This window comes from Chiloscyllium plagiosum, unplaced genomic scaffold (assembly GCF_037043375.1).
Source record: "Chiloscyllium plagiosum isolate Xiang-an unplaced genomic scaffold, Cpla_swu_hap1 HiC_scaffold_16, whole genome shotgun sequence".
In the NCBI taxonomy this organism is placed as follows: domain Eukaryota; kingdom Metazoa; phylum Chordata; class Chondrichthyes; order Orectolobiformes; family Hemiscylliidae; genus Chiloscyllium; species Chiloscyllium plagiosum.
The window spans coordinates 43832426-43848189 of NW_028270154.1; the positions used below are offsets into that span (position 1 = coordinate 43832426).

At 38.4% G+C, this 15764-nt stretch overlaps 1 protein-coding gene across 18 annotated transcripts in view; it reads right to left on the minus strand.

Annotated features, from left to right (window-relative positions):
- Nucleotides 1-15764, minus strand: part of ankhd1 (ankyrin repeat and KH domain containing 1) — a 159478-nt gene that overhangs the window by 108908 nt on the left and 34806 nt on the right. For all 18 annotated transcript variants that reach the window (XM_043703618.2, XM_043703617.2, XM_043703616.2 and 15 more), the window contains exon 2: nt 11420-11573. In XM_043703618.2, coding sequence (XP_043559553.2) covers nt 11420-11573 — 154 coding nt within the window. The remainder of the gene's footprint in view (nt 1-11419; nt 11574-15764) is intronic.

Below are 15764 nucleotides of genomic sequence, written 5' to 3' on the forward strand. Positions count from 1 at the left end.
CTATTCATAACTAGAGTCTGTATTTGTATAAACAATCAATTTGCCTTCCAGTTTGAAATCAGATTTCTAGTTGACTGGGTACAACACTCAAAAGGTCTTTTGCAAAATCAGACTGAAGGCAAGATCCCAGATATCCAAGTTCTGGTTTGCTCTACAAAATGCTTATAAAGTTAATAGCAATATTGCCATCTTAATTTCAAACTGCAGTCCAAATTAGTTTTGGAACATCTTGCTGTATGGACTAATGAGAGTTTAATTGTACATCACACTGGATTCCAAAGAACTGATATTTGATTTCCTGCATGCTCCTAAAATAAATTTAACAATATTGAGGGCAATTGATAAGTAGAAAGCAAAGAATTGTAGTTACTTCTACCTACTCCAAGGATATTGTTATCCTCCTATAAAGATTTGATCTTGAGAAAAAAAACAAAACATCAAGATGCAAAATTTAGAATACATTTCAAAGTTTAGCATTTCAGAGGAAAGACGACATTGTCTACTTTTTTTTTGAAAAACCAAGGATTAATGTTTTGTGAAAAAGATGCAGAAATCAAAAGTTCTAAAATCAAGTCTGCAAAGGTCCAAACAGAACCAGCTACTAGCCTCAATAAGCAGAAGCCATTGTAAAATGAAGTGCAATATAACATTCTTTTCCCAAAGTCTCAGCACATTAAGCTTAACCTCTGCTCAGTTCCAATTTTTCCAAAGAGCTCGACAGCCCGTCCACTGTCAGATTCATAGTTATAAAAAAACTGAGAAAAATGCTGAATATTCCAGTGCCTGAAATATTACAAAGCCCAATTCAACCATTTATAGCAAAGGCCCCATATGGCTTACCTGGTACAAGGATATGACAATTTTGTAGGAAAAATACATATTAATCAATAAGCTTCTGTGCAACGTTTTATTTTTGTAACTTGAATTTGATCCTGCCACCAAGATTTACACAATGCTCTACAAAAAGTCTCAAATATACACCAAGATTAAAAGCATTCAATCTTATTGTGCTGCTAGGGTTCTCCAGTTTCTAATGACAAAATACTTCAGTTAAACCTTGAAAATTAGTAAGCTTACCTTAGTAGAAATCAAACTATTATTCTCAATTAAAATCCTAACTAGAAAATTGTGCATCACTAACTCAGTTCACTTCAGTGTTCCTTAAAAAGCCACAAACGATGTAAAAACTCAACTGACTTGGCATGGTTGTTTTTTTGCTGAAGCCCATTCATTTTAAACAACTGAAACTGGACTTAAAAACTGCGCTTGACAAAGCAAAGCCTAAGTCTTGGTGAAATAGCATTATATAAAAAAAGTTGTAGCAGAAATAATTCTCCTTTTCTCTTATTTTCTTATCAACTCTTGCAGAGACAAAAAGAGACAATAAGTATGAAAACATGGGATAATTGGATGTAGAAGTTCTGTTCCAGGATTGACATGCAAATTCAATGTATTATTTGCACGTTTATGTTCAAGCAAAATTGATGAAAGCTGCTAAAAATTGCGTTAAAGCCACGTAGAACTACATTTGCACAGTTTCTTTGAACAATCAAACTGAAGCTAATTTTCACAAGTTTCCCAAATAGAAAATCGATTTTCAACAGGAAAAAAAAGAGCGAGCATAGAATGGGCTACAGATGTTGGGTGGGTTTGTATACATGAATAAAGGCACTGGAAACAGTTTATGTAAAGAAAACAGGAACTATAATTTAAATTGATAGAGAACTGTTGAATGTGGAAAAGTGTACATCAATATTGCAAGGCCAGGTTTTCTAGAATGTTATCATAGAATTTCTGCAGTGTGGACACAGCCCATTTGGTTACAACATTCATCCTAGTTTACAATAGGACTGGGACTATATCAAGACTTGAATTCACTAGTGCACATAAGTTTACACCAGTTTAATCGATGCTCCCTCTTAGCTACACAGGTGGACAGCTGTAGCAGGAGTCAAAATGACCGAACCTTGCTACTTAAGGGTAATTTGCTTGTGTTCAGTCATTTTGACTCCTGCCACAGCTATCCACCTGTGTAGCTAAGAGGGAGTATCAATTACCACGTGGTGTAAACTTATGTGCACTAGTGAATTCAAGTCTTGATATCATCCCAGTTCTATTGTAGACTAGCATAGGCTAAATGTTGTAACCAAATGGATGAGGAGCTGGCGTATAGAAGAAAGATTCGCATTTTTCGATCATTGGAATCTCTGCTGGAGTAGAAGTGACCTGTAAAAGAAGGACGGATTGCAGCTAAATTGGAAGGGGAATAACATACTGGCAGGGAGATTTGTTAGGGCGGCTCGGGAGGATTTAAGTGAGTAAGGTGGAGGGGATGGGGCCCAGGGAGATAGTGAGGAAAGAGATCAATCTGAGACTGGTACAGTTGAGAATAGAAGCGAGTCAAACAGTAGGGACAATGTAGGACTAATAAATTAAACTGCATTTATTTCAATGCAAGGGGCCTAACAGGGAAGGCAGATGAACTCAGGGCATGATTAGGAACATGGGGCTGGGATATCATAGCAATTACAGAAACATGGCTCAGGGATGGGCAGGACTGGAAGCTTAATGTTCCAGGATACAAATGCTACAGGAAGGATAGAAAGGGAGGCAAGAGAAGAGGACAAGTGGCGTTTTTGATAAGGGAAAGCATTACAGCTGTGCTGAGGGAGGATATTCCTGGAAATACATCCAGTTAAGTTATTGGGTGGAACAGAGAAATAAGAAAGGGATGATCACCTTATTGGGATTGTATTATTGACCCCTATAATCAGAGGGAAATTGAGAAACAAACTTGTAAGGAGATCTCAGCTATCTGTAAGAATATTAGGGTGGTTATGGTAGGGGATTTTAACTTTCCAAACATAGACTGGGACTGCCATAGTGTTAAAAGGGTTTAGATGGAGAGGAATTTGTTAAGTGCGTACCAGAATTTTCTGATTCAGTATGTGGGTGTACCTACTAGAGAAGGTGCAAAGCTTGACCTACTCTTGGGAAATAAGTCAGGGCAGGTGACTGAGGTGTCAGTGGGGGAGCACTTTGGGGCAGGCGACCTTAATTCTATTAGATTTAAAGTAGTGATGGAAAAGGATGGACCAGAACTAAAAGTTGAAGTTCTAAATTGGAGAAAGGCCAATTTTGACGGTATTAAGGCAAGAACTTTCGAAAGCTGATTGGGGGCAGATGTTCGCAGGTAAAGGGACGGCTGGAAAATGGGAAGCCTTCATAAATGAGATAAAGAGAATCCGGAGAAAGCATATTCCTGTTAGGGTGAAAGGAAATGCTGGTAGGTATAGGGAATGCTGGATGATGAAAGAAATTGAGGGCTTGGTTAAGAAAAAGAAGGAAGCATATATCAGGTATAGACAGGATAGACCGAGTGAATCCTTAGAAGAGCATAAAGGCAGTAGGAGTATACTCAAGAGGGAAATCAGGAGGGCAAAAAGGGGACATGAGATAGCTTTGGCAAATAGAATTAAGGAGAATCCAAAGGGTTTTTACAAAAACATCAAGGACAAAAGAGTAACTAGGGAGAGAATTGGGCCCCTCAAAGATCAGCAAGGCGGTCTTTGTGTGGAGTCGCAGAAATTGGGGGAAGATACTAAACGAGTATTCTGCATCAGTATTTACTGTGGAAAAGGACATGGAAGATAAAGAATGTAGGGAAATAGATGACGACACCTTGAAAAATGTCCATATTACAGAGGAGGAAGTGCTGGATGTCTTGAAATGCATAAAGATGGATAAATCCCCAGGACCTGATCAGATGTACCCGAGAACTAGGTGGGAAGCGATTGCTGGGCCTCTTGCCGAGATATTTGTATCATCGATAGTCACAGCTGAGGTGCCGGAAGACTGGAGGTTGGCTAATGTGGTGCCACTGTTTAAGGAGGGTGGTAAGGACAAGCCAGGGAACTATAGACCAGTGAACCTGATGTCAGTGGTGGGCAAGTTGTTGGAGGCAATCCTGAGGGACAGGATGTACATGTATTTGGAAAGGCAAGCACTGATTAGGGATAGTCAACATGGCTTTGTGCGTGGGAAATCATGTCTCACAAACTTCATTGAGTTTTGTGAAAAAGTAACAAAGAGGATTGATGACAGGAGAGCGGTAGATGTGATCTATATGGACTTCAGTAAGGCGTGCGACAGGGTTCCCCACGGGAGACTGATTAGCAAGGTGAGATCTCACTGAATACAGGGAAAACTAGCCATTTGGATACAGAACTGACTCAAAAGGTAGAAGACAAATGGTGGTGGTGGAGGGTTGTTTTTCAGACTGGAGGCCTGTGACCAGTGGAGTACCACAAGGATCAGTGCTGGGTCCCCTACTTTTTGTCATTTACATAAATGATTTGGATGCGAGCATAAGAGGTCCAGTTAGTAAGTTTGCAGAATACACCAAAATTGGAGGTGTAGTGGACAGCGAAGAGGGTTACCTCAGATTACAACAGGATCTGGACCAGATGGGCCAATGGGCTGAGAAGTGGCATTTGGAGTTTAGTTCAGATAAATGCAAGGTGCTGCATTTTGGGAAAGCAAATCTTAGCAGAACTTATACACTTAATGGTAAGGTCCTAGGGAGTGTTGCTGAACAAAGAGACCTTGGAGTGCAGGTTCATAGCTCCATGAAAGTGGAGTTGCAGGTAGATAGGACAGTGAAGAAAACTCATTGGTCAGAGTATTAAGTACAGGAGGTGGAAGATCATGTTGCGGCTGTACAGGACATTGGCTAGGCTACTGTTGGAATATTGTGTGCAATTCTGGTCTCCTTCCCATTGGAAAGATGTTGTGAAACTTGAAAGGGTTCAGAAAAGATTTACAAGGATTTTGCCAGGGTTGGAGGATTTGAGTTATAGGGAAAGGTTGAACAGGATGGGGCTGTTTTCCCTGGAGCATTGGAGGCTGAGGGGGGGACCTTATAGAGGTTTACGAAATTCTGAGGGGCATGGATAGGATAAATAGGCGATGACTTTTACCTGGGGTCAGAAAGTCAACAACTAGAGGGCATAGGTTTAGGGTGAGAGGGGCAAGATATAAGAGAGACCCTAAGGGGCAACGTTTTCACAGAGGATGGTACGTGCATGGAATGAGGTGCCAGAGGAAATGATGGAGGCTGGTACAATTGAAACATTTAAATGGCATTCGGATGGGTATATGAATAGAGAGGGTTTGGAGGGATATGGGCCGGGTGCTGGCAGGTGGGACTAGATTGGGTTGAGATATCTGGTCGGCATGGAGCGAAGGGTCCGTTTCCATGCTGTACATCTATGACTCAGCATACTATGATCCCAATGGGATCAGGCAGTGCAACAATCTAGCACCACAAAACAAACAGAAGTTGGTGAACAATGACGATGACTACTTTGAACAAAATAATTGAAAAATTTCCCTTCAATTATCATTTTTAAAAGAATTCTGAAGGAACAATGTTGTTAAGACAGTTCGTATTCCTTGCTGAGAAGTGGTGGTGCATATTCTTGAACTGCTGCAGTTCATGCAATGAAGTATTAGCCCCAGAACAGTCAGGTAGTGACTTCCAGGTTTTACTCAGGCAAAATAAAAAAGATTGTGATAAATATCAAAGTAAGATTAATGTATAAAATGCAATTGGAAATTTCAGGACACGAGCTCATGCCCTTGTTCTTCAAGATAGTCAAAGCTGCAGTCTTCAAAGATGCAGCTGAAGAAATCATGGCAAATTGCTGCAATACATCCTGTGGATTACCTCTATTGCTGCAGGGAGCACTTACATTGACAGCCCATACACAATCTGACTTTGATGTGCATGGAGGTGAGGTTTCCTGAGCATTGCTGCTGTTGCACCAAAAAGACAAATATTGCATCATATTCCCAAAGCATGTCCTGTACATTGTGGAAGGGCTTTGGAAGGCATATGGTGAGCCAACTCACCCAAAATACTACAATTTGTTCATTTATGCTTCACAAGATTCGTATCTAACAAAATTTGAATATTGGACAGGAGAAAGTTACAATGTGGAAGGACAAACTGTGGAGGTATTCAAAAACAGCTTGAGAATTTTAAATTGAAGTATACAGAACCAAGATGCGGCGCCAATAAGCACACTGTTATTAGTGACTGGAAGTGGGTGCAAGTTGGATATCAGCCCATTTGAGACATTGCCATTCAAGTTAATGGTGAAGATGAGGGGCAGCCAGGAAAGCACTGGATCATCACATCCACAGGCAGTAAAAGCACAAGTAAAGGTTGTGGAACTGGCGCATAGGCAAATTTCAGAATTCAGTGGGAATTTGGGGATAGGAGTTAGGAAGTTCGGTTCAGGATTTCAGTGTTTGCTTTGACTCTTATATGCTAAATCTTGCAGCTGCAGTCTTCACAGAAATAATTAGAATTCTTAATTTCAAATGTTATAATGACAATGGAAGTAATGAAATTATTTAAAAATACAGAACCAAGGGCAGGGCCAACTAATTACAGAGAGGGTGAAAGGAGGACATTATCATCACAAACTACAGAGTGATTGAGAAGCAGAGAGAGAGAGATCATAGATCACAGCAACACATTATGCCATTTCTAACTATGCTAAGGATCAACTCAGAACAGCGGAGGAACCCTAAATGGAAAAATTCTAATGTGAAACTGAGCTGAGGGGAATATGGGCTAAACTTTAGGTGATAACAATTGTGAGGAAAGGGAAATTGGGGGGCAGAACCATACCTGAACAATACAAATTATGAGTAGTAGCCCACTTGGTCCATTGAGCCCGCTATGCCATTCTGCAACATCATGGCTGATCTGATTACCCTACATTCACAACTATCTGATGAGCTTTTATCCCTTTACCTTATAAGGGTTCAAAGGTTTTGCGTCGTCACTTTTCCTGACCTGCTGAGAAAAAAAACGGCAGGCTCCTTATTTTGAAATGGTAACCTCAAATTCTAGTTTATTCAACAAGAGGAAACACACGCTCCATACACATCTTGTCAAGATCTTTCAATCAAGTCACTCGAGCTCTTCTGAACTCCAGCAGACACAAGCCGAGCCTATCCATTATGTGCCATTGCACTTCCTAAAGAACCAATATTCAGTTTGATAACATTTTTGTAGAAACTATTACAATGTTTACATAATCCTAGCTAGCTTTCCGTCATACTGACTTTTCACTCAAAAAAAAAACTAAAGAATTTTAAAAATGTTTTGTTCCACCTTCTGACATACCACCCATCTTTGCATAAAAAAAGCCTTTCCTTTTAAGATTGATACTGTCTTTTTTCGTTCACCATATATGGGGAGTCCTCTCCTTTAGAAAGTTTTCTCTCTCATTGAAACTTTATTCTGTTGATAACTCTAATGTAAAAATATTACCCTTGCAACTTTTACCTCATTTTTTTAACCATATTATCTTAGGTTTTAAACTATTTGAGAAGAGGAGAAGACCAAAGTCACACATGACCTTTCAGTGGCTCTAGTCACTTCTTGAAGGTTTTGAGTTATTAGTATTCGCACCTCATGGAAATGATGCCCTAAAAGGATTTAATGCAATCTAAAAGGCCGTTGGATTAGTACTACCACCTCTAATATTTATGAGAAGTGAAGTCCATATCAGCTACTGTGTTTTCCCTTCCCTGCTGTCAGTATTATATGTTAAAATAAGGACTTGAATACACTCATAACATTTTCCAGTGTCAGATCGGACATCAGCACAGGCCAAATCTAGCCCAGTGAGATAAACCAGCAAATTCCATTCCTTAATATCAGACGTGCAACCAAATCCTACAACTAAGTGACCCAACACAAATGTCCCTCATTGAAGAGATCCCTAAGGGATATCACTTCATATTTTGCGCCATACAGAAGAATTGTCAATTTGATATCACCAGAGTTATTTTGAATATCCTAAGCAACACCAAAAGAACAAATAAAAACCAAGCCATAATGATTCAATTTCACAAAGAAATCTAGTGGGAAGGCAGCTTGCTTTGGCTGAATGATGTATATTTTAGGGAGAAAAATCATTTTAAAAAAAGCAGGGAAGATGCACATTTTGCCCCTTAGAGACTATCCTGTGCAGTGATCACTCCTGCCAATTCTATCATAGACAAATACATTTGTGACAAGTAGATTGGGGAAGTCAAGGTGAAGTAGTTTTCCTCTCTTGGTTCCTTCATTATCTGCTACATACTTTGGGACTTGCATCATTCTGCCACACAGCAATACAATAAAGTCTCCTATATGGACTACATTCCGTGCCCCTGTAATGCTCAGTGCTTCTTCCAAGTCGTACTCAACACAAGTACGTTAATTCATTAGCCAAAAGTACAAGACAATCACAAGAGGATTTGTCTACGTTTGCCCTAATACCATGAAACTTCATAGGGTCTCAAGTTAAGGTTGCAAATTCTCAAGACAAGTCCTGACCTGCCATAAACTTATGGCACAAGCCTCTTAGCTGTGGCACAAACTCAGATGTTAATATAGATGACTTTACAGGATTGTCATGGCTAGGTAGTCATTTCTGGTACGAGTGTCCCATCCAGTTTTATTCCTTTCTTCAGATTTGAATAAGCAATTGTGATACAACTGAGTAGCTTGCTTGACCAATTCAAACAAATGTCTGGAGCTGGAGGCCAGACGAAATTGAGTCTAACCGATTTCGATCCCTAAAGGATTGCGAATGAGGTGGGTTTTATGACAATTAGGCTAGCTTTTTAATTCCAACCTTTTTTTAGGAATTCATATTTCACAATCTGTTATGCAGATTTCAATCACATCTCCCCAGTATCAGGGTTTCTGGATTACTCATCTAGTGACAAAATTGTTGCACCACCAACATCTCTTGAAATTTAAGAGTTTGGATGTAAATCAAATAATAAATTCAAAATGTCCAAAACCAGAGTCTTAACGCTGAGTATTGACTTGAAGAACAATTTGGCAGAGGTAGATTTAGAAATCAGAATTTTAAAAAAGACGACACTGAATAAGCCATTGCAGGTAGTTATGCAATACACATTACAATAAAACTCCATGGACAAAGTGGTTTTATACTTTTTGGAGCATTTCAATTGGCATTTAATGAGACAAAAAATGAGAAACAGAAGTATAAGAGGTATATTCTAGAGCTTGTGATTTCATCAACTGAAGGTTAGGCCGCCAATGGCAAAACAATTAAAACATCAAGGGAGTGCAGATATCTGAGCGCTTTGGGGCTGGAGGAGAAAGACTATGAAAGGATTGGAAAACAAGGTTAAATTTTACAAGGAAGACTAATAGATAAGGTATGTTATGGGGCAACTGACCTTGCCGCTGAACATTTACAAAAGACTTTCAGATGATCAAGTTATGGAGGGTAACACGTGAGAGATAAAAACAGGTGGTGCCACTGATGGCAGAGGTTTGAAGCTTATCTCAATAAAATACGACATCAAGGTATTCCAAACAATGGCCAAATCTCAGATGCCAAGCAAATAGATATCACTGATAGCTAGGGAACAGAACTTAAAACAATTAATCCAGACTTTGCAATATTTATGTGAGAAAATTTCTCTCCACACTACAGGAGATATCAGATTATTGGAAAAATAGCAACAGTGGAAGAGTCAAGAGAGATGGTGATTGTGGCTATGAAATAGAACTGCAAGTTGTCACCATAAACAAATACTAACAGTACATCTTCAAATGATGGCACCAAGGAACAATATGTAGATGGGAAATAAGAGATGTTCAAAGATAAAATGTCAGTGTAGGAATAGGAGGAGAACACTTTGCAAGTGATTCTTTGTCAACAATCAGCTAGGTAAGCATATAATAGTGAAAGCGATCCCACCTAACTGGACAAAAGTGGAGTGGCACTGAAAGAGCAGTGCGGGAGCCACAGTATCAAAACCTGCAGACATGTCTAGAGGAAAAATTTCCATTGTCACAGTTCCATAGGATAACATTGACTAGAATTGCAACTGGGGCAAACCTAAAAAGGATTCAAATGTGGAGGTCCAGAAAAAGATGAGAACAGATATATGAGGCAACAACACAGTCATGGGCTTTTGAAGGAGATTGCAAATTACCATCATATCGCCAATGACAGTAGGATTAAAAAGGTTTTTTTTTGAAAGGTGCAATGGAGACAGATTTAAAAAAAAGGAGAGGGGGACAACAGTCAAGGAGAAAGAACTAATCACAATACCAGCTCAAGGTACCATGGGTAATAAGGTGATTAGCAGTTAACAGATGAGTCTCATGGATAAGATGAGTTTGTAGAAACTAAAGGCAGAGGATGTTTGGTCTAGGGCAAAAGGACTGATAATTAATCCCAGTGGGCTAGCGGAAGCTGAATCACAAAGCCAATTGACTATCACCAAAACTAATCACAATCCAACGTCTGAGGGCTGTTTTGGGAAAGGAAGATGGACAGGATCAGGTAAACAAAGATTAAGGCACTGAAAACAAATGCTGGAGATCACAGCGCATCAGGCAGCATCCACTGAGAGAGAACAAGCTGACATTTTCAGTCTAGATGACTCTTCCTTCGTACCCCCTCTCTCCATAGATGCTGCCTGACCCACTGTGATCTCCAGCATTTGTTGTTTTCAGTAAATATTCTATCATCTGCAATAATCTGTTCCTACTCGAAGTTGAGGTACAGTCATTCTTTAAACTGGAGCTTGCTTGAAGGGCCAAATCAACCACTCCTCCTCCCTTTTCCAACTTAATGTAGCGTTTTGAGGGGGACTTGAAAAAGTTTGTTCATTTACCATTACAGCAATGGATTAGTTTTCTGACCTTACTGATGAGTTCTTTACCCAATAAATAGTAGCATATTTCTTGCACAGCTGTTCTTATTTGGTCAAAAAAGTAGTTCCAAAACAATAGCCAGAAGTTGTTTCACAAAAAACAGATCAGCCACCAACAAATTAGTGGTTGTAACATGACTCAAACAAATCTCATGATCTCTATGACAATAAGGAACATAAATTAAGGGAAATGGCTAAGATATTACAACCTATAGATGCCATCAAGTAGAAATATACACTCCTGAATTCATACAGATCACCAAAAAGGGAAACACTGTAAAACCAAGACAATAATCTAAATGCTTGAGACTAAGCAAACATTTACACAAGACAGCTTGCTGAAGAGAGTAAAATACACCATTTTTACAGGATTGTTTTATTCTGATGTGCACATGAATGTATTGTTGTCCATGAGATAACATTCACAATGCCAAATCAACATGTTGCAACATATGAAGCGGGCACATGTCACAGAAATATGTACTACTAAGAAGGATAGAAATTTAGCTATCCCTCTCGGTTACTTAACCGACCCAAAAAAATGACTGGGGAAGTTATATGCATTATTGCATTTTGAAAATCCATAATGCAGAGAAATTTCTGTGAAAAGGTTATGATAAAATTGCAATCACACTATTAAAAAAAATACCTGCTGCTTCAAGCAAGGCTTCTAATCTAGCTTGTGTTTCTGGGTCCACTGTTCGGAGGTCTGTACCATCTGCGGCACTTGATAACAGTAATTCAGAAGCTGTTTTGAGCATTGGGTTATCCAGATCTTCCTGGTCCAAAATAAATGATTCAACCTGAAAAAGAAATTACAATTCTAGGTTAAAGTTGCAAGGCAGCACTTCCTTCTTCCAACAGTGAACTTGCTTGACTGAAGAACAGGATGTGCTCCAGGAAATTAAGAATGAGAATGGCAAATAAAAACAAGGGTTGGCTACACAAACTGTACATACAGAATTCTAAATGTCATGCAAAATTGCATGAACATGAGATCGCTTAACATATTGTACAAGTAGCATACAATTCATATACAGCATATATAATTATGGCACTTACAAAACACTATAGTCAATATTGAGATAGAAGCGCAATTCAACACTGCAGAGCCTTAGCTTTAAATAAAAATGCTGCACTTTGCTGTTATATACACTTAGTCAAATATAATTTAAAGGGTCCGAAATACACACTGCATTTATACACTGGCAAGAGTAGTTTGTGACAATTGTCCCTTTCAGCGCCATCACTGCTCTGAAGTGTAAGCTTCCACAGGAGAAGAATCAGAATGTTATATGGCAACCATCTGTGTTTAATGTTCACTTACCACTTATAAAGTATTATTTTAGATGAAATTCAGTAAATGAACAGTTCATTCAGCTCCAAGGGAATACAGACTAGCTATGTACAGGGCTATACCAAATTACTAAAAAGCATGATCAAAGGCTAGCAAATAAAACCATCAACCAATGAACTAAGTCATATGCGGGCTGTTGAAGGGAAGGGCAATGAGAGGGGGATAATTACAAAGATGCTTGCAAAGATTTACGTTAATTTATACTGTGACCAGGATAATGAAGAATTTGGGCCCATTCTCTTCAAACAGGAGCATAAAGATTGTTCTTTATTGACTTAATTTAAAAATTCCCCATTACATACAACATCCAACTCTTATTTCAGTCCGCTTATCACAGTTAACATATCTTGAACAATAATTTCAGACACTTGAAAATTGTTTCACCCTAATAACAAGTACAAATACCATACACACTCAAAAGTAAAATCAAGATAATATGACACTTATGTATTGCTCTCCACACCAACAATACCAAATTAAATATGACTACCACCCCACCACAACATCCCAAGTAAAAGCACTGCTTTTACAAACCTGAAGTCCATTCTCTGGATGTACCAAGTTCGCTGATCACAACTGAAGCTGCAGTAAGAATATTACATAGGGCAGGAAAGAAAAATCATCCAGGATTCCCATTCCTGATTGCTATCCAGTAATTCCAGCTGTAAAACGTGAATTTCAACATCTGTTGAGAACAGGACAAGGCTCAGCCATAAGAGCATCTACAATCAAAAAGCTTGCTGAAACTTTTTATGCTCACAATACTGCTGAGGTACCCAAGGCTGGTGCTCATAACAAGAAAGTCAGTGCTTTCAGAGAAAGCAATCTAATTTGCATGTTCTTAAAAGGAGGGAAACAAAAGAGGCATATTTATGTATTTCCTATGCTGGTGCACATGTTAAACCTAAAACTATGCTCTCTTGCTCAGCTGGCTTTGCTGTCACTGTTCCACTTATGGTTATTTCTGATTTTCTGCTCCTTTCTAACTCAAATGGCTTTTTAAAAAAATATATGAAAAGAAGAATCTTTATGTGCTGTTCTATAACAGCTACATATCATAAATGACTTGGTCTCCACAGCCTTCTGCAGCAATGAATTCCAGATTAATCAACCGGTGGTTGAAGAAATTCCTCCTCATCTCACCCCTCAAGGTATAAATTAAAACGCAGAACTTGCAAAATAATGATCTCTGAGGCGCTGCTTGAACTACACACCAATTATCATTCAGATAAACCAAACAGAAGGTTAAAACAACAGCTGAAGGACTAGTGTGGGATGAAGGGATCAATGCTATCGGACACTGGCACCATTAGTAGGGCAAAAAGATGCTGTTCTATTGGTACAGGCACTACATTAACTGGACTGGAACCAATATCTGAATAACAATTTTTATTATTAACATTGGGGATGGTCCGTATACAAAATAAGGTATCCCATTTACTGTTATTGCTATCCAGTAATTTTCACAAAAAATTGAGATTATAACATTTAATTTTCACAAATTAAATTTCAACCACATACATGAGTTATACATTGTTGTCCAGAGGAAAACATTGTACCATTAAATATAGCACAATATTCTTGCCCAGAAGAAGGAAAATTACTAAGTTATCTAAATGGAAAAGCTCAGCTCGGGAGGACTCCATATTAGTGGTAAAGGAACTGAATTGTGTTAAACCAGCCATTTTAATTCCTCAGATGATTATGTGGGTATATGCACCAAATGTTTTGATTCTGAACCATAAATTTTAGAAGCTGCTTAAGATTCTCACGAACAAAAAGAATAAGATTTATTGACATTGTTGTAATAATCAATTAACTTACTCTCATTAAACAGAAATAAATTTTGCTTTACTGACGATACTACACACCATGTCCAAATCATTTCTTCTGCCAATACAAGCCTGACCATGGCAATTGATAGTGGGGTAATCCTACACATGAGGACAGGACTGCTAAATGATTATTGGCATTAACATCTGTGCATGAAGCTCTCTACCATTCATGCTGTTGTTGGAATTTGATTTTTGTGCAAGGTATAGTTCATAGCTTAAAAACAGGTACAAAGTCAATTCTAGTGTATCCTTCCATAATCCAGTCTAACCCAATTTTGTCACTGGCTGCCTATATTTTCAAAATATTTCACTGGCTGCCTATATTTCCTGCTGTTCTTTGCAATATTATTGTGGGGTATTGCAAAGTATTACTGTTGTCATATTATGCTACTACTTGTTTCTGCACCATGGAAACTGTATTTCAAAACAAATTTCAGCAACAAATTTATGGCAGAAAATTTGTTTTCTAGTGAACTTCTTTTTCTCTAATCTGCCCTTTCCTCCTATGGGATAGTTTAAATTAATACATTCACTACTATCTCCAAAGCAAAAATCACTTATTCTACCATAATCCTCCCAGACTTCAAAGACCTCCCTCAGGTCATCCTTCAACCATCTCCATTATTATAAAACTAAAGCTGGAATTTCTCATGTCATTCCATATAACTGCAATACCTTGTCTCTCCCAAAACCTGATGCACATATCATGCTTTTCACACTGCTCAACATCTTCCTGATAAATGGCACACACAAGTCTCTGCATGAGATTTATCTTGTATGCGGTCAACCTATGCTTTTGTTTCAATTACTTTGGATACAGCACCAAGAATTTAAGCTTTCTTTCTTAAAAGAGAAACAAATTTAGCAACCACATTTATGCTGCTCCGACTGCCTTTCCAACAAACATGTGGTCCCTAATTTGAAGTAAAGCGTGTGAAACCATGCATGCATTTTTAGAATCACATTGGCCAAATCCCATTGAAATCAAACTTTATATTCATTTGGCAAACTTCAAAGTCACATACAAATCATGCAACTCAGTTACTGGATTGTTAATCATTATTTAAGGCTCAAAATAGGAGTGGGAAGGGAGAGAAAAACTGAACAAAAGGAGTGATGAAGGGTGCACAGCATGAACAAAAAGGTGAAACAAGGTGACGATATAATGTAATATACAAAGAATTGTATATTTATGGATTCAGAGGGCACTGAAAACACATGTGTCAAGCAAACAGTAAACGTACATAACGTTTGGAGGACTACAGTCAAAAAACCCCATAGTTCCAGGGATCCAATATAGGAAGAATTTTAATAGCAACTTAAGTGCTGGTAAGTGTACTAACTTAGCCACATTTCTATGTTTCCATGGTACAGAAACAAGTAGTAGCATAATATGACAACAGTAATATTTTGCAATACCCCACAATAATATTGCAAAGAACAGCAGGAAAAAAAACTGTTGGAAACATACCGGCTGTTGCAAAAACATAACAGGATTAAATTAAAGACAGTTAAAGGTGCTATGGCGGACCATACATGACAGGTCATATAGGAAGACAGTGATAAAATCATTAAAAACAGTCTCTACTGCAGGTTTATATTAAGGATTAAAAATGGAGAGTTTGGTTTCAGTTTAAGATGAATTAAGAGTCAGTTTACTCAGTTTGTTCACAAATGATGGGTCAACGTTTGACCCAGCTTTTTGAGGCAAGAAAACACCATGGTCATTACGGACATAACTGCTGAGAATGAATGTATGCTCTAAACAGAAACTGGTGGGTTTTAGTTTTGAAAACATTAAA